The sequence below is a fragment of the Otolemur garnettii genome, unplaced genomic scaffold, assembly GCF_000181295.1.
Source record: "Otolemur garnettii isolate 467f Iridium unplaced genomic scaffold, OtoGar3 scaffold00035, whole genome shotgun sequence".
NCBI lineage: Eukaryota > Metazoa > Chordata > Mammalia > Primates > Galagidae > Otolemur > Otolemur garnettii.
The window spans coordinates 1,710,593-1,731,575 of record NW_003852430.1 but is presented as its reverse complement, the minus strand read 5'-3'; the positions used below and the strand labels follow the sequence as shown (position 1 = coordinate 1,731,575).

Sequence of the window (20,983 nt, the reverse complement as noted above, 5' to 3'; positions counted from 1 at the left end):
TTTTTTTTTGGAGACAGAGTCTCACTGTGTCACCCTCAGTAGAGAGTTATGGCATCACAGCTCACAGCAACCTCAAACTCTTGGGCTTAAGCGATTCTCTTGCCTCAGCCTCCCAAGTAGCTGTAACTATATGGGCCTGCCACAACGTCCCACTATTTTTTGTTGTTGTAGTTGTCGTTGTTATTTACCAGGCCCTGGCCAAGTTCAAACCCACCAGCCCCAGTGTATGTGGCTGGCATCCTAACCACCAAATATGGGCACCAAGCCTATTTTATTTCTTTTGAGACCGAGTCTCTCTATGTTGCCTTTGGTAGAATGATGTGGTATCATAGCTCATAGCAACCTCAAATACTTAGGCTCAAGCAATCCTCTTGCATCAGCCTCCCAAGTAGCTAGGACTACAGGTGCTCACCACATCACTGGCTATTTTTTTAGAGACAGGGTCTAACTTGCTCAGGCTGGTCTGGAACTCCTGAGCTCAAGCAATCCACCCACCTCTGCCTCCTCGATTGCTAGGATTATAGGTGTGAACCATTGCACCCAGCAGGAAATTCACTTTCTAAATAGTCTTTAATTTCTTGATAAAAAAGAATATGATGTACCAGTCAAACTTATATTGGTGAATCTCTACATGTGCCTCTCAGCACATGTGACCTTACTGTCACATAGTCCCATGGCAAAGCTCTATTCCCAAATAAATAACCTTTTCTTTTTAGAGCCTCCCTCTGTTTTTTAGGTTAACACAAGTAATCCAGAGAAGATATAAAGTGTATGAGTGGATATGCAGTAGGTTATATGCAAATACTATACCATTTTATATAAGGTTATATGCAAATACTATATGCCATTGTATATAGGGACTTGAGTGTCCTTAGAGTGGTATCCGCAGAGGGGTCTTGAAACCGATTCCCTACAGATACCAAGTATGACTATTTCAAAACATCATATTGTATATGATGGACACATGCAATTTTATATGTCAATTTAAAAAGATAATAAGTTCCTTGAAGGCAAGAACTGGATGTTACAATTTTTTTTTTAAATATCAAACCCAGTAGATCTGGGCACAGATGTTCAATAAACCTTTGATTATAGACTAAAAACAACATGAAAAGAATGATCACTTCCAGCAGGCTTGGGAAATGCAGCTTTTTACTCACATTAAACTGAGTAATTTCAGTGTTAAGTCAGAAGTAGAAAGGTGAAATTGGACATACACTTAATGTTATTTGAAAGTGATTTTCTAGCCGTTGGGGTGCCCAGGGGCCTTGACCTATCTCTCTCATTACCCTAGATCCTTCTCTGGATGAACTCACCCTTTTGCTGCCGATTTCATCCTTCTCACTCCTGTCTTCTGTCACCACAGGCTCATTGAGCTGTTTAGTGGACATTAATAGTTGGAGGTCTCATAGGTATGAGACAAATTAATCCATTTCCCCAAACTACTTCTTCCTCCTCCACCCTTAGGAACCAAAGCATTGTTCATTCATTTACTTACTCATTAATTCATCCCACAAGTATTTTCTGAATGTCTACTTTACATTAAGCAGGACTAACAAAAAAGACAAAAACCCTTAATCTTGTGAAATTTATATTCTAGTAAATAAATAGATAGATAAATTTTTAAATCATAGCTGCGCTAAGTGGCTCACTCTTGGAATCCTAGCACTCTCGGAGACCTAGGTGGGTGGATTTCCTGAGCTCATGGGTTCCAGATCAGCCTGAGCAAGAGCAAGAGAGACCCCGCCTCTAAAAACAAACAAACAAACAAACAATAACCAGGCTTCCCAGCTACTTGGGAGGCTGAGGCAAGAGAATCGCTTGAGCCCAAGAGTTAGAGGTTGCTGTGAACTGTGCCGTCACGGCACTCTACCAAGTGTGACATAGTAAGACTCTGCCTCAAAATGTTTTTTTGTTTTTGAAGTCGTATGTTAGGCTCTGCGCTTGTAGCTCAAGCGGCTAAGGTGCCAGCCATATACACCAGAGCTGGCAGGTTTGAATCCAGCCTGGGCCTGCCAAACAACAATGACAGCTACAACCCAAAATTGGCCAGGCGTTGTGGAGGGCACCTGTAGTCCCAGCTTCTTGGGACTGAGGCAAGAGAATTGCTTAAGCCCAGGAGTTGGAGGTTGCTGTGAGCTGTGATGTCACAGTACTCTACCCAGAGTGATGGTTTGAGGCTCTGTCTCAAAAAAAAAAGAAAGAAAAAGAAAGAAATCATATGTTAGATGACAATAAATGTTAGGAAAAGCAGGGAAGGAGGATGGAAAAGGAGAAGGGTGTCATTCTAGACTCTTCCTCTTCATCTCTTCCCTTTGATCTGATAAGTAAGTAAATCCTCTACCTTCTACCGCCTTAATATTTCCCCTTTTCTTACCTATAGTCTTCATATTCATGATGGTGCTTTAATTCGCATGGACTCTTTTTTTTTGAGACAGTCTCACTATATCACCCTAGGCAGAGTGCCGTGGCGTCACAGATCACAGCAACTTCAAACTTTTGGGCTTAAGCAATTCTCTTGCCTCAGCCTCCCAAGCAGCTGGGACTATAGGCGCCCGCCACAATGCCCGGCTATTTGGGGGGTGCAGCTGTCGTTGTTTTTAGCAGGCCCTGGCTGGGCTCTAACTCTCCAGCTTCAGTGTATGTGGCTGGCGCCCTACTCACTGAGCTACGGGTGCCGAGCCCACCTGGACTCTTAAACAGATCTCTTTTTCTATCCTCAACGTCCCAAATCATTTTCCATAATCCTGCCAGCGAAATGGATGAAAACAAAATCTGATCGTGCTAGTTGCTGCAATCATTCAGCACTGTAGTCTCCTAAGCAAGGCAGTTTCAAGAGCCACTCATGGGATGAAGACAATAATCAGTATCTGTAGCCTGAAAAATAGCAGAAGCTGCCTTTTTAAAAAGAACTGTTTTTAAAAGCATAGTAGGTTTTTTTTTTTTTAAATTGGGATTCATTGAGGGTCTAAGAATTAGGTTACACTGATTGTATTTGTTAGGTAAATTCCCTCTTAAAATTGTGTCCCGCACCCAAGAGGTGTGCCATTATAAGACGATATAGTTTTAACTTCAAAATTCATGTGAATTTTGCATCCTGTTTCATAATGTAGCCTTGATAATTTTAATATATTTTTAAATTTTTACTTTTTGAGCACCATCCCCACCTCCAAAGTCTCCCTTTTAGGCAGGTGCTGTGTTGAGCCTATGGCTGAGGTCACTTGTCTCTAAAGGGTACAAAATGAAGGGAAAGCTCAAGCTGATGAAAGAAAAATACACACGAATTAGAAAAAGGAAGGCCTATTGTGAAATCATATACGGGTTGTGGATTTCCCGGCAGAATTTTCAACTCATTACATGTTATTTTAAAAGATTGCGGGTCAAAAGAAAGGCAGACTGCCACATGCAGCGCCTCATTTGGATGTGTCTGGAGTCTTGGAAGCTTGACTACCCTACGTTCTCCTACAAATGGACCTTGAGAGCTTGTTTGGAGGTTCTAGCAGGGGAGCGCAGCTACTCGTATACCCTTGACCGAAGAACGGTCCTCCTCTATCGGGGAAGGTCGTCCTCTTCGACCGAGCGCGCAGCTTCGGGAGGGACGCACATGGAGCGGTGAGGGAGGAAGGGGACACCCGCCTAGCCAGCCAGATCAGCCGAATCAACCCTGGCGATCAATGGGGTGACAGATGTCGCAGCCAGATCGCCCTCACATCCGAAAGAAACAGTGTGCGCATGAGCTATATAAACCCGAGGCAGCCTGCAACTTTACACATAGGTTAGGTTATTTGCTGTGCTAGAGAGCTAACATTAATTCTAACCAAAGCTAAACAAAACCAGCACAGAAAAGATAATTTCATTCTCAAAACGCTAAGTTTAAGTTGAAACTAACTTGATTTGGGGCTGTTTTTTACATTATCCAGAATGCCTTGCAGAGGGGTGGGGCATGCTAAATATTGGCGTCTCTATTGGTGAACGCACCCGGAGCCTCGCCCATCTCCAGCGTCTTCAGGCCGCCTGCTGGTCTGCAGTCCGCTGGCTTTGCGCTTTGTGTGGCTCCCGGCGCTCCGAGCGGACTCCAGGTCTGTTTTCCCTCTCGCCGCGCCCACCTGACCTGTCCCCTCTTCTCATTTTTCTCCCCCTATTTAGTATTAGTCTCTCACTCCCCCATTCATTCCTCAGCCTCCATTCACTACTCCTCCTGTCTCTCTCCAGTCCTTTGCGTCCCCGCCCGGGTCTGGGCAGATGTGGGCCCCTCGGCTGGGATGGGGGTCGTTCTTGGGTCCCTGGGCGTGTTTTTATTAGTCTCCTCCGCGGAGTCTGAATCACTGGTTCAAGGTAGGTTCAGATTGTCCCCTGGCCCTGCGTGGGCTGAGCTGGGAAACCGAACACCCCGCAAGTCTACCCTCGGGTGGCCAAGCTGTGGCCTGCGGGCGCCTCTTAAGGCCCAGGCTCGTCTCCTGGTGGGGGCGGGAGCGAGGGTGGGCGACAGGCGGGACCTGGGGGCCACCACCGCGGGCGTGACGATAGACGCACATTTTTCAGACAGTAGTAACTAACACTCCGCTTGTCCTCCTTCCAGTTGCTGCGATAATAAAACATGACGATGTATGTAAAAGCGTGACTGTGCGGAGAGGTTCCATCCCAGTGGGCGTGCGGTTTTCCTTTGCAGCCCCTCCGCGTCTTGCCTCTCCAAGCTGAATTTGAAAAATCTTAAGATTCTCAAGGTCAAAATACAGGACGTTCTGCATCTGTGAAATCCCGTGCTCCTAGCACAGATGTCTTGACAACAAATGGCCCCAGCTTCCCCAGATCTAGAATAAGAAGTCACAAATAGAGACGATTTGAAAGCCAAGGTTTTTTTTTTCCCTTTCATCTTTTAAAATGGTAGTACATTTTGACTGAGTGAGGGAAAACTCAGCAATAAAATAAAATAAAATAAAATAAGTTTCCTGTGGCAAAATCCTGAACGTCCATTTAGCCCCTGAGCAATGGGTTGACTACACTAAGTTGAGCCTGTTGTGAGCGAGAAGCTGCTCCCTTTTTTTCCCCCTAGAAAGCCTGAGAAGTCATCATGGCAGAGAAGCCCAAGCTCCACTATCCCAACGGAAGAGGCCGGATGGAATCCGTAAGATGGGTTTTAGCTGCGGCTGGAGTCGAGGTACCCCATACGCTGTTTCTTCACAGATTTGACCCAAAACGTTGAGACCTTTCAGAGAAAAATAAGTCTGGGAGCCCCGTTCAGCCCTAGGTCTCTCCCATCAGAATCACGGGCGGTGCTTCACTGAACCAGAAGATCCCTTCCTTTCTAGGGATTTTTCTTTATGAATGGAGTGTTCTCGTGGGGATTCTATTTTCCTTTAGACTTTTATGTGGTTACTGGCTTCTAATTCACCACCGGTAAATATTTGTTATTAAGGAGAAAGAAAGAAAAAAAAAAAGGAGAAAGAAAATTAACCAGAAATTTGCCAATTACTCCCCGAACTTTTGTTACTTATACCGTCTCTGGATAAATTTCCTGTTTACTTCGGTGGCTCCAGACTGGCAGCCTTGGTATCCTGCTTGCCTGTGTGTGCGTGTCTGTTTTTGCTTTTGTTCTGTTCCATTTTGTTCATTTATTTGCTAATCTTTCATTTATCACCTCCCCTCACTTGTTTTGTGGACGTATTTTCAAGCAAAATCCGAACATCCTATCATTTCCCCTGCGAGTGCTTCAATATCTATCTCTCCCTGATGAGGATTTTGAGGCATAACAATACCCTTATCACACCCAGCAAAATAAACAATTCCTTATTATCATCTAAAGCTCAGTCCGAGTGTCTCATACAGGTTTGTTTGTTTTTTAATAATTTGTTACAGTCTGGATCTAAACAAGGTCTACATGTAGCATTTGGTTAGGTTTCTTTCAGTATTAAAAAGAAATCTGTAACAGTTTCCTCTCCATTTTTTAAAAACGAGCTTTATATTTGGGAATAATTTTAGATTTATAGGAAAGCTGCGAAATGGGGCAGAGGGCTTCTCACTCAGTTTCCCTGAATAATAACATCTTTCATAACTACATCATGTTAAGAAATTAACCTTGGCACGTCTAACTAAACTGGAGACTTTATAGGGATTTCACTAGTTTTTCCACGATCGTCTTTTTACTCTTCCAACATTATATTTTATCATGTTTCTTTAGCAGCCCTCAATCTGTGACATTTTCTCAGTCTTTATTTCACCACCGTGACAGTTTTGAAAGGTACAGGTCAGGTATTTTTGTGGAGTCTTCCACAATTTGGATTTGTTTCAACTTTTTCATGATGAGGCGGGGGGTTATGGCTTTGGGGGAGAGTGCCCCAGAGGGGCCCTTCTCATCACATCTTGATGTTGACCTTGATCGCTGGGGTAAGGTAGTGTCTGTCAGGTACCTTCCTTGTAAAGTTACTATTTTCTCCTGTATTCTTTGGAAGCAAATCATGAAGTCCAGCCCACACTCAAAATGATGGGAGTTAAACTCCACCCATCTGGAGAAGGAAAGTATCTACTTTTGGAATTTTTGTGTAAAGATTTGTTTTCCCATCTATTTACATATTCAGTTTTTCATCTATGTCGCTATAGACCTGAGTACATTGCTTTTATACATTAGTTCACTGGGGCTCTTTCAGCTTGGCCTCTTTTGTGTTGTCAGCATTGCCTTACTTTCTAACACTACAAAATGCTCTAGGCTCATCTTGTATTTTCACTGCCCTAGCCCTGGAATCAGGAATTTCTCTAAGGAGCCTTGGTCCCTTTTAATAGAAAATAGCATTGCCAGCCTAGATCTAGGAGCTAGGCGTTTGTATTTGTTTTAGCACCATTTATGTATGGAAGAAACTGCCCCCCATTCTGGATTTGGCTTATTTACCCTCAAAGTGTTGCCTTGAAGTAACATGGTAAAATGAGGCTACACTCGATTTGAACATACGCCTCTGTTTCTCTGTATTTCCTGCCAACTGCTAGTTGGATTCAGAGGTGTGATCAGATCCAGGCTCCTGTGTTCTGTCTATAGTTTCCTCCATTACCCATTCAACCACTGGTTTTACTGATCATCATTACAGAATGGTGATTTTCCTTTCATTACACTTAAATTTATGAACTGTGATTCTGTGAGAATGAGTACTTTTTATTAACTATTTCATTACTTTAAAAGATGGTTGATATGGGAAAGGCAGGATGAATGCTGGGTCTCTCTGTCAGTTTTTAGAATAACGAGTTGTTAATCTAGCAGCCTCATAGATGGCAGATTGAGTTTTGAATTTGGCTTTGTGTTTGTTTTTATTTTGTGTATATCATTATAACTTGTCACGGCATTTTACAACTTTCTGAATTAGTTGGCATCATTTTTTTTATGTAGATCCTGGTTTCTGACTTCTTTTTAGAAATCAGAAGATCTGATAATACCGGGTCATCATTTTCACAGGGCAGCAATTTCTGGGTCTGAATAAGGACTGTTCCCTGCTATCTCAGGGGAGAAGAGTAGAAAGGAGAGTAAAATAAATGTGTGGTCCTGGTACCTAAATCAGGTGGACTTCACTTATTTGTGTCCTTTGTCTAAGCCAAGTAAGCTTCTGCATTTGTAATTCCCAATTTATTTAACAGGTTTTGAATGGATGTCCTATATATATATGTAATTTAATCCTTTGCCAGATTTTCTCTTTTCCCTGTCTTCAGTCTACCCTGCTCCTCCTACTCTCCCCTGTCAATCAAGATTTTGGGGTTACAGTAATAGAAACGCAACCCTGAATAAGTTAAAAAAAAAAAAAATAGCATGAGTCCTATGAGCCAGTACCCCAAACCAATCAGAGTGAACAGGCAGGTGGGGCAGAATAAAGAGCCCACCCCCTCAGACTAGGGCAGGGGAACCTAGATTGGTCTCCCTTGGTAGAGTCAATAGTGTGGTTTGTAGTAGAAATTCCCCTAAATTGGCACTGGGGGACGGAAGGGGGATCCTTCCTATCTCCTTGCCAAAAGACACTTTTAGCTAAGTTTATGCCTACATGGATCTGAAACAGTTGGGAGAAATGAGCTATCAGCCACTAGACAAGTTCACGATTCCCACTGTCCCCCTCACTGAATTGAACCTGACAGGCAGAACACACACATGTGAGTAACTAGGTAACTGAAACCTGCTGGCACACAGCCTGCCCTAAATCAGGGAGTCTGCTTCCTCAGTCTCCTTAGGTCACTTGGTTTGAGTCCTCACTGACATTGCTCTCTGTTGGTTGTTCTTTCCTTTGTGCTCGGGACTTCCTTTGCCTAAAGTCCCTCCTACCCCCCCCAACCCAGGCAAATCTCCCTTCTTGAAAGGAAGATTAACACGTGTAAGAGACTAAAAGGCCATTAGGTCCTAATCCAGGACTTCTGAGTAATTCACTAATTCACTTAGAAGAACTGAGTGTTGAGAAAGGGAGTGTCTTGGTGTGGAAGTGGGCAGTTCTCTGTGGAATCCAAGTGGGAAACAGTTCAGAGAATAAAGATGGCCCATTGCCTGGGTGGCACCAGGACACTATCTCTGTTCCTGCCACCTTAGGCTAAACTGAAATTGCCAGGCTCCCAATAGGCATTTTCCTTTTTTTTTTTTTTCAATAGGCATTTTCCTTCTCTTTCCCGTCCTCTTATCCCCCACCCTAGTAAGTTTCTTACTAAACTTCATACAAGTTATCCTAGTGACAGAAGGCACATGTTTTGCATATGTGTTCTTAGGAGTAAAAAGTCAGAATCATTTGGAAGGACTTATTTTATTATTATTCTTTATTATTTTTTTTTGAGACAGAGTCTCACTCTGTCACCCTTAGTAGAGTGCCATGGTGTCACAGCTCATAGCAACCTCAAACTCTTGGGCTTAAGCAGTTCTCTTGCCTCAGCCTCCCAAGTAGCTGGGACTACAGGCTCCGGCCACAATGTCTGGCTATTTTTTGATTGTAGTTGTCATTGTTTTGGCAGGCCTGGGCTGGGTTCAAACCCATCAGCCCAGGTGTCTGTGGCTGGCGCCCTACCTGTTGAGCTACAGGCGCTGAGCCAAGGAAGGGCTTATTTTTAAAATACAATTTCCTGGGCCCTCCCAGCAACTGAATGGGTATCTCCACCAACCCTCTCCCCATCTCTTTCCTCTGTCTTTTAAATGATCATCATCATAAAATTTGAGAAACAGTAGCCTGGACAGAGTATAGATCAATTAAACAATTTGTCCCTGTGGGTCAAATTCCTCAGTTGTGATCAAGTCATGTGGGTTAGATTCAAATTTAATTATTTTGAGTGGTTTTATTTATTTATTTATTTATTTTGGAGACAGCTTCAAGCTGTCCCCCTGGGTAGAGTGCTGTGACATCAAAGCTCACAGCAACCTCCAACTCCTGGGCTCAAGCGAGTCTCCTACCTCTGCCTCCCAAGTAGCTGGGACCACAGGCGCCTGCCACAATACCGGGCTATTTTTTGGTTGCAGCCATCATTGTTGTTTGGCAGCCCGGGCTGGATTCAAACCCACCACCTTAGGTATATGTGGCTGGCGCCTTAGTCACTTGAGCCACAGGCGCCGAGCTGAGTGGTTTTATTTTTGAGAAAGTTTTCATTTCATTTCATTTCTCCCAGTGGCTAGGTACACTGCAGCCTCTTTTCAGTGCTTCAAACCTTCTAACCATTGACTTTTGGAACCAGTGTAATTTGTTACCCATGGCCCCTGAATGTTTCTGATGTCACCAGTCCTTACTGTGAGTGGTACCTTGCCAGTGCAAGAATCAAAGGAATTTAGAAATTCGGGATCAAAGGCCCAGCAGGGTGGCTCATACCTGTAACCTCAGCACCCTGGGAGGCTGAAGCAGGCAGTATGCTTGAGCTGGAGATTTGGAGAACAGCCTGAGCCAGAGCAAGACCCTGTCTCTAAAAATAATCAGGTGTTATGGCAGCTGCCTGTAGTCTCAGCTACTCAGGAGGGCTGAGGCAAGAGAATCGCTTGACTCTAAGAGTTTGAGGTTGCTGTGAGCTATGATGCCAGAGTACTCTACCCTGAGGGCAACAAAGTGAAACACTGTCTCCAAAAAAAGAAAGAAAGAAAGAAAGAAAGAAATTTGGGATCAAATAATTTGTCCCTGTGGGTCAGATTGTTCAGCTGGTTGCTCAATTGTCTGTTCTGCTCAACCTTTACTGCTTATTTTGCAATGCCAAGTTCAGCTTGGTTCTATCATTCATTCCGAACAACTTCCAGTTAACTAATATGATATATCTATATCTATTGAGACAGCGTCTTACTCTGTTGCCCTGGGTAGAGTATCATGGCATCATAGCTCACAGCAACCTCAGATTCTTGGGCTTGAGCAATCCTCTTGCCTCAGCCTCCCAAATAGCTGGGACTACAGGCACCCACCACCCAGATAGTCTGTTTTTAGTAGAGGCAGGGTCTCCCTCTTGCTCAGGCTGGTCTTGAACTCCTGAGTTCAAGCAATTCACCCTCCTCGGCCTTCCAGAGTGCTGAGGTTACAGATCTGAGCCGCTGTTACTGGTTTAACATGACATTTTTGATTTTTGACTTCAGTATGTTTTAGTACAAATACCCAGGGGGAACTGTTCAGTTGAACACATCTGAAAGACATGTTCAGTCAGTCCAGGGTATTACCTGCGCCACATCTGACCACCTGGGCATTTGGACAGATGCCCTGGATGAACACTGTTGCCCTGAGGCCTCTGCTCTGTGGGTATCAGATGGAGACGCTCTGAGAGCACTGATGCTCCTCTCCTCATGCTATGAGGGTTCAACCTAGCAAGTAGCAGAAGCCTAGGCTAGACCCCATGATCCTGATTCAGCCCCTAGGTCAGCTAATTCCCCTGGAGGAGAGGGAGGCTGTTGATGCTGCTCTGGTTAGCTCAGCCCCTCCCTTGGGTGACAAGAGCACAGTGCAGGCCATGGTGAGGGCTAATCCCCGGACTAGGGAGGAGGCCTCCTCTTCTAGACACAAAGTAGGTTAGTGGGAGACATCTTACAACATGTTTCATAATGTCGCCTGAAAAGGAGCTTGTTTTCATTCTGTTTCTTCCCTTCCCTCAACTTTTAAGTTTGATGCAAGGACGCCGTTCAACTAAATTCCAATTTTTAAAATTTTGCTTCATTTGCTTTCCCCTTCGCTGCTTTTTATTTCTGAATGGTTTGAAAGTAGTTGCAGACATTAGCATATATCCTCCTCCCAAGAAAGCATAAGTAATTGTCCTAATAGCAACGATACCATTGTCACTGCTCAGAAAATCAACACTGCATTCACAACATCTGATAGGCAATCCAGATTTAGATTGTCCTATTGCCTCCCAAATGTCTGTGTAACTAGTACACGTCTGTTTAGCAGTTCTAGTGGTTTCCTCTCACCCGGACCTAATCATGGTTCATTCAGACGTTTGGTAGTTATTTCTTTCTTTCTTTTTTTTTTTTTATTAGAGACAGAGTCTCACTTTGTCGCCCTTAGTAGAGTGCTGTGGCGTCAGAGTTCACAGCAACCTCCAACTCCTGGGCTTAGGCAATTATCTTGCCTCAGCCTCCCTAGTAGCTGGGACTACAGGTGCCCACCACAACACCCAGCTATCTTTTTGTTGCAGTTTGGCGAGGGTTAGATTCAAACCCGCCACCCTAGGTATATGGACCTGGTGCCCTACTCACTGAGCCACAGGCACCTCCCTGGTTACCTCTTTAGTTACTTTTTGTCAACAAGACCTGGCCTATTTTTGTTGTTGTTCATGCCCTGGACTCTTGAGGAGTCCTGATCATTATGTTGCAGAGAGTCCCACGTGCTCATTATGCCTGATTTTTTTTTTTTTTGAGACAATCTCACTATGTCTCCCTCAATAGAGTTATGTGGCATCACAGCTCACAGCAACTTCCAACTCTTGGGCTTAAGCAATTCTCTTGCCTCAGCCTCCCAAGTAGCTGGGACTATAGTTGCCCACCACAATGCCCAGCTATTCTTTTTTGTTGCAGCTGTCATTGTTGTATAGCTGGCCCGGGCTGGGTTCGAACCCACCAGCTTCAGTGTATGTGGCTGGCGCTGTAACCACTGTGCTATGGGCGCCGAGCCTATCCCTGATTTTTACCTGGTAATTAGCTTCAAGTTAAATAATTTTGGCAGCATCTTCACAGGTGTGGCTGTATCCTTCTCACTGCCACAGCAGGTGACACAGGATGCTGGGGTGTTCCTTTTTGAGAGTTGAGTTTGATTGCTTGGTTAGATGGCAGGTAAGAGATCTCCAGATCTCTCCATTGTTATTTTTGGTAGAGATGGGGTCTCCTTTCTGCTCAGGCTGGTCTGGAACTCCTGGGCTCAAGCAATCCACCCACCTCGACCTCTCAGAGTGCTAGGATTACAGGCATGAGGCACCATGCCTGGCCAGATCTTTCCATTGTAAAGAGACATTTTCCCTTTATCATGATTAAGTAACTTCTGGGGTGACACTTGGAGATTTGTGTACTCCAGTGTTTCAGCATCCATTATGATCCTTGTCAGAATTAGTTATTACACTGCAAGCTGGAAAGTGGTGATTTTCTAATTTTATCATTACTTAGGGCACAACCCTGTAGTCCCACCTACTCCAGAGGCTGATATAAGAGAATTGCTTGAGCCCAGGAATTTTGAGGTTGCCGTGAGCTATGATACCATGGCACTCTAGCTTGGGGCAACATACAGAGACTGCTTCAAAAAATAAAAATAAAAAATAAACTAATTCTTCTGTAAAAAGAGCTTTTCCTTCCCCCACTTTTTTTCAGTGTCATTATTTAGAGACAGATTTTGTTGTTGTTGTTTTGCGTTATAAACAATAATTGACAGCTCTGTCACCCTGGGTATGTAGTAGTGTACTCATAGCTCACTGTAGCCTCCAACTCGTGGGCTCAAGTGATCCTCCCTCCTTAGCCTCCAGAGTAGCTGGGACTATAGGGGTACCACAATGCCTGGCTAGTTTTGCTAGTTTGGGGACAGGTAGGGATCTACCTCTTGCTGAGGCTGCTCTCAAATGCCTGAGTTCAAGGGATCTTCCCACCTCAGCCTCCCAGAATGCTGGGATTACAGGTGTGAACCACCTAGCCCAGCCAACATCATTCTTTTTGATGCTTGAATGGCCCCAAATTTGCCTGGGGAATTCTGGGCACAGAGAGGCCTCAGGGCTTTGCCTTTGATGTGTCTCTTTGTCTTTGAGCACTTCTTTGCTTTCTCAAATAACACAATCAACCTTTTCTCATAGGAGCCCTAATTCCTTTTAGGGTGCAATGATATTTAGAAACCAAGTTGTAGATGTGAAGTGTGTTCTTTCTCTCTGCTCCTTGAGGCCATTTAACAGTATTTTCAGTCCTCAGCATGTAATAACATTCATCTTGCTGGGGGGGGGTGGGGCAGAAATATCTTTTAAAAAAATTAAGTCATAAGTGTATATATTTTGGGGGTATATGTGATATTTTGATACATGCATATAATGTGTAATGATCAAATCAGGGTAACTAGGATATTGGTCATCTCAAACATACATCTTCTCTTTCGTTGGGAACATTCTAGTTTTCCTCTTTGTACCATCCATTACATTATTAACTGTAGCCATCTTACTGTATGCTCTACACTACATCCTGTAATCAATCCTTCTATCTAACTGTATTTTTGTACCCATTAACTAACCTCTCTTCATACCCCTGCCCTTCCACCCTTGTCAGCTTCTTGTAATCTCTCTGTCTACTCTCTCTCTCTCTTTTTTTTTTTTTGAGACAGAGTCTCACTTTGTCACCCTCAGTAGAGTGCCGTGGCTTCTAGCTCACAGCAACCTTGGGCTCAAGTGATTCTCTTGCCTCAGCCTCCTGGGTAGCTAGGACTCAGCACTGGCCACAATGCCCATTGTTGTTGCAGTTTTCCCAGGGTCAGGTTTGAACCTGCCACCCTCCGTATATGGGTCCGGCGTCCTACTCACTGAGCTACAGGCGCCACCTTCTTCTCTGTGTCTTTATGAGATCCTTTTAGCTCCTACATACTAGTGAGATCTTGTAGTATTTGTCCTACTGTGCCAAATTCGCCTTATTTCACTTAATCTAATGCAGGGGTCCTCAAACTTTTTAAACAGAGGGCCAGTTCACTGTCCCTCAGACCGTTGGAGGGCCGGACTGCGGGCCCCGGGATGAGTCGGCTGCTAAGCAGGACAGACAGCGGTGGCAAAAACACCTGGCGGACCGGATAAACGTCCTAGGCGGGCTGCCTGTGGCCTGTGGGCTGTAGTTTGAGGACGCCTGATCTAATGCATTGCATTCCATCCATGTTATTGCAAATGACAGGATTTTAATTCTTTTTTTTAAAAATGGCTGAATAATAACCCATTATGTATAGGTACCACATTCCTTTTTTTTTTTTTAATTTAGTTTGATGAAGAATTTCTGGAAACCAAAGAACAGTTGCAAAAGTTGCAGGAGGGTGAGTATGAAAATGAAACAATTCCCTACTGCTGAACTATAATCGATAGGGAAAGGCAAAGATAGCTGATGACAGTACATGTGGAGAACAGCGTCCTAACACCAGAAAAGCAAGAGGGAATAAATAGCTGAAATTGCCAGGAAATTGCTTCCATAAAAGCCGTGTGTCCCATCAAAACTAGCTGAATGGAGGGAGCAGTTCCTTCCCCTCCCCAGCTCTTCCCCATTCCTTTCTGCTCCCCTTCACCCCCTCCGATCTCTTTCCTCCCTTTCTTTCCTTCCCTTGCCCTTCTCCCCTTATCATCTTCCCCTGCCTCCTTCGTGCTATCTGAGGCATCATGGCCTGCTGGAAGTAAGCAGATAAATGTCCCCTTTACACACAGCTGCTTTCTGAAGTCAATACCAAACAGAAGTGAAATCAGTAATCCTCTCCCCCACACCCAGGATGATTCTCAGTCAGCCCTGCTCCCTCCATGTCCATCCCTAGAGGGGAACCCCCCAGCAGGTCCATAAAGAATACCCAGCAACCTATAAGCAGCACTCCCCCCACCCCTAGCCATCAGTAGAGTTTCTGGGCCCAACTCAGAGTTTCCTTGAGGGGTATCAAATGTCCAGGGCTATAAGGACCTTTGGTGGATGACACTGGCTGGAAACCCCCAGGCATGTGCTGAGTACTGCCCTCTCCCCTCACCTGCCCTCAGTGCCTGAGCCCCTTGAGAGCTGGGCTGCATCCTACACCTGCATGTCTCCCCAGGGTATAGTGTGTGGAAAATGTGTGACACAGGTTTGTTGAAGAAAGTAATGGATTGTTTTTTGACCCGTAATAGCAAACTTGTTAGGAGGTGGTCTAAGCTGTAGAACAGATGGAAACCAAAGAGTCAGCTGGTGTCTTGGGTTTCATGTGATCCTCTGAAAATAGTGCTGTCCAACCGAACATCTGCAGCGAAGGGAATGTTCTGTTCCCTACTGTCCAGTAGGGTAGCCACCAGCCACGTGTGACTGTCGAGCGCTTGAAATGCATTGAGTCCCTCTGAGGAGCTGAGCTTTATATTTTCAAAGAGATTGATTAAGTTTAGATTGCCGTAGCTGCCTGTGGCTAGTGGCTGCCGTGTTGGCCCGTGGAGCCCTGAAGAAGTAGCTTCACTGTGTCTCTTTCCGCATCCCTCATCACTGTGAGTGAAAATGAAAAGGGAAGGTTTGTAACAGTGCTGGTTTTCAGGCTTTTTTAATGGCTAAATCTGTGCCCCCGGGCAAAGTGAAAGTTATCCGTCCTTAGGGAACGTTACATTATTTCCTAAGGCTGGGGCCCCACCCTCCTCTTTCATCTAATCAAGTGGTTTTTTAGGAGTTAGAGAACAGGGGAGGAGACATCACTTCTAAATCTGGGCTTCCACTCTCAGGTAACCACCTGCTCTTCCAGCAAGTGCCCATGGTTGAAATCGACGGGATGAAGCTGGTGCAGACCCGAAGCATCCTCCACTACATAGCTGCAAAGCACAATCTCTTCGGCAAAGACCTCAAGGAGAGAACCCTGTACTGTGGCCCCTCTCAAGCCTTCTCACTTGTCCGCTTACTGCTGCCTTAGCTGATTAGCAAACCTCTAATCAAAGCACGTCTCATCTACTTTATGTCTTGTATTGTTGGCGTAAACAGGGAACAAACCCCCGCAAAAGTCATGGAGACCAATTGGGAATTTAATATAGAGAGTCTGAGTAACATGGTAGAAAAGAATTGAGCTCAGATATTGAATACTTATCTGGGGTATCTTCCTTTCAGGTTTCAACATCTTTTAAACTCTTTGATACTGCTTTTTGCCTTTCTTGCAAAGTCACTATCATTGAGTGTTGGGGATGAGAAGCTGCTGTGACGTGCAAAGCCTAGAAGAGTGTGCTCTAGATTCTCATTTGAACTCAAAGCCTGGTCCTTACACATCGTAGATGCATGTCCCAGGGCAAAGTGTTAAGCTCCAGTTTCCTGATGAGTTTCATGGACAGTGGGTATAACAAATAGTGCATTCCTTATAGTGGGGTCGGATTCAATGACATAATGGATATAAAGTATCTGCCACCATGTTTGAGACACTCCAAGCATTTACCAAGTGATAGTCGTTTTTATAAATGTGAAGTTTAACCCGTACTGAGACCAGAGTGCAGGTGCTAGAGTCATGGTGGAAGAACTGGGGAGAGAAGGCAGACGTGACTGCCATGCTTATTGCAGACGGATTTTTCTGAAACATCTTTTTTGAGTTACATCTAGAATCGACTTTGCATCTTTGCTCTTAAAAGACAGGTGTGGGTGAATGCGTCTTGGTACTTAAGTTGTCAGAGCCTTAAGAAAAAGCACTCTGAATTTGTGGTTGTGGAAGCTGATAGGGAAAACTGAGAAAAATGCTTTTCTGTTTTAAGGATTGACATGTATGTGGAAGGGACCCTGGATCTGCTGGAGATGATTATCATGCATCCTTTCTTAAAGCCAGACGATCAGCAAAAGGAAGTGGTTGGCATGGCGCAGAAGGCTATAATTAGGTACTTTCCCGTGTTTGAAAAGGTAGGTGGCTGCAACATTCACAAGTGAAGCATATCCAAACACTAAGCTCTGCCCAGGGTAGTGCAGAAGTAAGCCCAACTGGACTAACCTGTGGGTTTAAAGTAATTTTCAGCACAAAGCTGGTTGCTTGTTCTGGTTCTACTATTTCAGAAGTCTAGAAAAAATGTGGGCCCACCACACTTGTGCACTATTGCTCTGTGCAGCTTGTGTGAGGCACAGACAAGCAGAAGCTACCCCATTCGTTCGTTCGTTCGTTCATTCATTCATTCATTCATTCAACAAACAACCCGTTGAGTATCTCCAGGCTTCCTCCCTGATCATTTCTTTTTTTTTTTTTTGAGACAGAGCCTCAAGCTATCCCCCTGGGTAGTGTGCCGTGGCATTACAGCTCACAGCAACCTCTAACTCCTGGGCTCAAGCGAGTCTCCTGCCTCCGCCTCCCAAGTAGCTGGGACCAGAGGTGCCCGCCACAACGCCCAGCTATTTTTTGGTTGCAGCCGTCATTGTTGTTTGGCGGGCCCGGGCTGGGGATTCGAACCCGCCACCTTTGGTGTACGTGGCTGGCACCTTAGCCTGTTGAACTATAGGCGCCGAGCCCCTGATCATTTCATGTAAGGAGAAAAACCATTTCCATAGCTGGGCATTGTGGTGGGCACCTGTAGTCCCAGCTACTCGGGAGGCTGAGGCAAGAGAATCACCTAAGCCCAAGAGCTGGAGGTTGCTGTGAGCTGTGATGCCACAGCACTCTACCGAGGGTGACAAAGCAAAACTCTGTCTCTAAATAGAAAAAAAAATTCCATTTTATTTTTTCTCTTTTCTTTGCTCTTTTTGTTTCCTATTTTATTATTCATCACTTCTTATCACTGTGTCTGCTTTTCTGAGCTTCCAATTCCTCTTTTGCTAAACTGGGGGAATTGTTTTTAATGCTTCAATTTGAACACAAAAGAAGATGATGCGAAAACTTGAGAAGGCACAGTAGTGGGCAGACTTCCTCTGACCATCTTTATGGAACTCTATTCAAGAAAAATGAGAGAGATTTTCTGGGTTTTTCTGTAGCTTGGTTTCATGGTGTCTTTCCCGTAGGCACCTTGTGAGTGTAAAGTAGGCTAATACAGAAGGGTGGCGTGGTTAGGGCACAGAAGATGTGGTGCCTTGGCAAATGGTTACTGCCGATTCTTAGGTCCCAGGAGCTCAGACTATGTCAGGGCTCCTCACAATACACCTGGGAGGTAAGAATTGTTACCCTTTCCCACACAATGCAGTGATATCATGGGGCAATCCAGTGATCCCTCAAGGTAATGCGGAAATAGAGAACTGGGGTTGGAACTCTGGCCTCTGACTGCAAATCCTGGGTTCATTAAACTGTGTCGCTTTGGCTTCAGGAGCTATGTTAGATTTGGAGTTGTGTTCAGAGTCCCTGCCAGACACACACATGCACACACACCCCCTTGGGCATCCAAGAGCTCATGGTGAAAGGCATCTCCCTTTTGCCGCCACCGTTCCTTGCCCCTTCCAGATGGTATCTGTTCCTGTATGTTACCCTCAATGTGGGAGTCAAGATGAACTCCAGCTTTTAATTTTCTCTATTTTGGGAGATGTAAGAGGAAGTCTACATTCATAGATGGATGTAGGCCAGGTGTGGTGGCTCATACTTGTAATCCTAGCACTCTGGGAGGCCAAGGTGGGTGGTTTGTTTGAGTTCAGGTGTTGGACACCAGCCCCAAGCAAGAGCAAGACTCTATCTCCAAAAAAATAGCCAGGCATTGTGGTGGGCACCTATAGTCCTAGCAATTCGGGAGGCTGAGGCAAGAGGATCGCTTGAACCCTAGAGTTTGAGATTGCTGAGCTATGACACCAGGGCACTCTACTGAAGGTGACAAAGTGAGACTCTGTCTCAAAAAAAAAATAAAAATAAAAATAAAAATAAATTTAAAAAAATAGTTGGATCTAGTTTATAACTACAAGTCCTGGGATTCATAGAAACAGAGCTGGGGGATGAGAGTAGGCCCCTCTTAGACAACCTGTTACCCTTATGTCACCCCAGCCCCTCCCTGAGCCTCCTGGATTCATTTCTGTAGATGTATTTATGGAATAGATGTATCCTTTCAAAATACCAGATGCTAAATTCAGAAATAATGAATTTTCCCTTCTCCCTTTGGTGTCTTGTTCTGATCAGCAGCAGATATTTCAGGATGTTTCCATTTCCTCTCAGATGTCAGGAGCGTCCTTTGATGAAAGGACAAGGCTGTAGTCTCATCCCTTTTCAGATCCTCCACTGATCTAATGACTTCCTCACTTTCTCCATGTAGAATATTGTAACCAATGCAAACCATTTATACTTGCAGATTTTAAGGGGTCACGGACAAACCTTTCTTGTTGGTAATCAGCTGAGCCTTGCGGACATAATTCTTCTCCAAACCATTTTGGCTCTAGAAGAGAAAATTCCTAATATCTTGGCTTCATTTCCTTTCCTCCAGGTAAATATAACCATGTATTAGATAGTTTCAGAACTCTCAGGCTATCCTTCAGTGTCTGTTGTTTGGTTGGCTTGCTGTGGGGGTGTAAGTGTAATTTTAGATTCTAGTTTGGATAATGAAATGAAGATATGGACTTGAAATTGTTTTTTTGGTCCTCAAATCCTTAGAGTTGAAAGATCATTGAATACAAAAGAAATTTTCTTCTTGATCTGGAGTTGTATTCAGTTGTTCCATAACTACCCTCTTGGAACCAACTCATACACACAGAGAGTTTGCCAGTGTCCGTGGAACCAGCTGAGGGCTGAGATGCTCCTCATCTGTGTGTGCTGTGTCTGCAGATGTGAGGGCGGGTGGGATCAGAAAGAAAAAGAGTCTTGTCATCAGGGTATGGTGCCCTGTCTCAGAAATAATGTGGTTTTGAATTGGAAACTTCCAACCTCAAGTTCTGAGAGCAAATGGGAAGTGCCCTAAATATCACCCCAGAGGGTTCCTACTATTCTCTTTCCAAAAAATTCCAAGGACAGATGTTTTTGTGACTCAGATTATTCCTCGGTTAATCTGGCAAGACTGATCATAGAATTTTAAAGTAGATAAAGGCTTTTAAGAAACAAATCTCACCTAATGCCTTTAATATAAATACATGAGGACCAGGCAAGGTGGCTCATGCTTGTAATCCTAGCACTCTGGGAGGCTGAGGCAGGTGGATTGCTTGAGCTCAGGAGTTGGAGTCCAGCCTGAGCAAGTCTCAACCCCATCTCTACTAAAAACTAGCTGAGCATTGTGGTGGGCACCTGCAGTTCCAGCTACATGGGAGGCTGAGGCAGGGGATCACTTGAGCCAAGGAGTTTAAGGTTGCTGTGGGCTGTGACACCATGGCACTCTGCCCAGGGCAACAGAGTGAGAATGTCTCAAAAAAAAAAATGTATATGTAGGTGTATATATATAAATATGAGGACAGAGAGACCCAGGATAAAGAAGTCTGCAGCCAAGATAGCCTAGCCTGTGGGCATCTAGAACCTTAGCCTTTTATCTCTAAGGCTAATGAACTTTCTACCATACAGAGGAGGTATGTACAAACTACAGCCCCTGAGCCACACCTGCCCTGCCACCTGTATAGCTCCTGAACTAACAATGGCTTTTACATCTTTAAATGGTTGAAAAAATATCAAAAGAATAACAATACTTTATGACACATAAATTCAAATTTCAGCATTCATAAATTTTATTGGAAAAAAGCCATGCCTGTTCATTTACTCAGTGTCTGTGGTTGATTTTGTGCTCCTGTAGTAGAGATGAGTAGATCTGATAGAGACTGTGTGGCAGGCAAAGCTTAAAATATTTGCTGAGTGATCCTTTATAGAAAAAGGTTGCCAGGACAGGCATGGTGGCTCACCTAGAATCCCAGCATTCTGGGAGGCTGAGGTGGGTGGATTGCCTGAGCTCACAGGTTCGAGACCAGCCTGAGCAAGAGCAAAACCCCTGTCTCTAAAAATAGCTGGGCGTTGTGGCAGGTGCCTGTAGTCCC

General features: G+C 44.5%; 1 protein-coding gene across 4 annotated transcripts in view; it reads left to right on the top strand.

Moving 5' to 3' along the window:
- The first annotated feature begins 3,958 nt into the window (after positions 1 to 3,958).
- LOC100957213 (glutathione S-transferase A4) overlaps positions 3,959 to 20,983 on the top strand; it is a 22,368-nt gene continuing 5,343 nt past the window's right edge. Inside the window, exons 1-7 of one of the 4 annotated variants that reach the window (XM_023513152.1) lie at positions 4,054 to 4,079; positions 4,580 to 4,724; positions 5,054 to 5,158; positions 14,384 to 14,435; positions 15,835 to 15,967; positions 16,840 to 16,981; positions 19,327 to 19,458. In XM_023513152.1, the coding sequence (XP_023368920.1) occupies positions 5,072 to 5,158; positions 14,384 to 14,435; positions 15,835 to 15,967; positions 16,840 to 16,981; positions 19,327 to 19,458 (546 nt within the window). In that variant the 5' untranslated portion in view covers positions 4,054 to 4,079; positions 4,580 to 4,724; positions 5,054 to 5,071. Of the gene's footprint in view, positions 4,080 to 4,579; positions 4,854 to 5,053; positions 5,159 to 14,383; positions 14,436 to 15,834; positions 15,968 to 16,839; positions 16,982 to 19,326; positions 19,459 to 20,983 lie in introns of those variants that run through there. The other 3 variants (XM_023513151.1, XM_003789646.3, XM_012805087.2) reach the window with 3 other exon arrangements.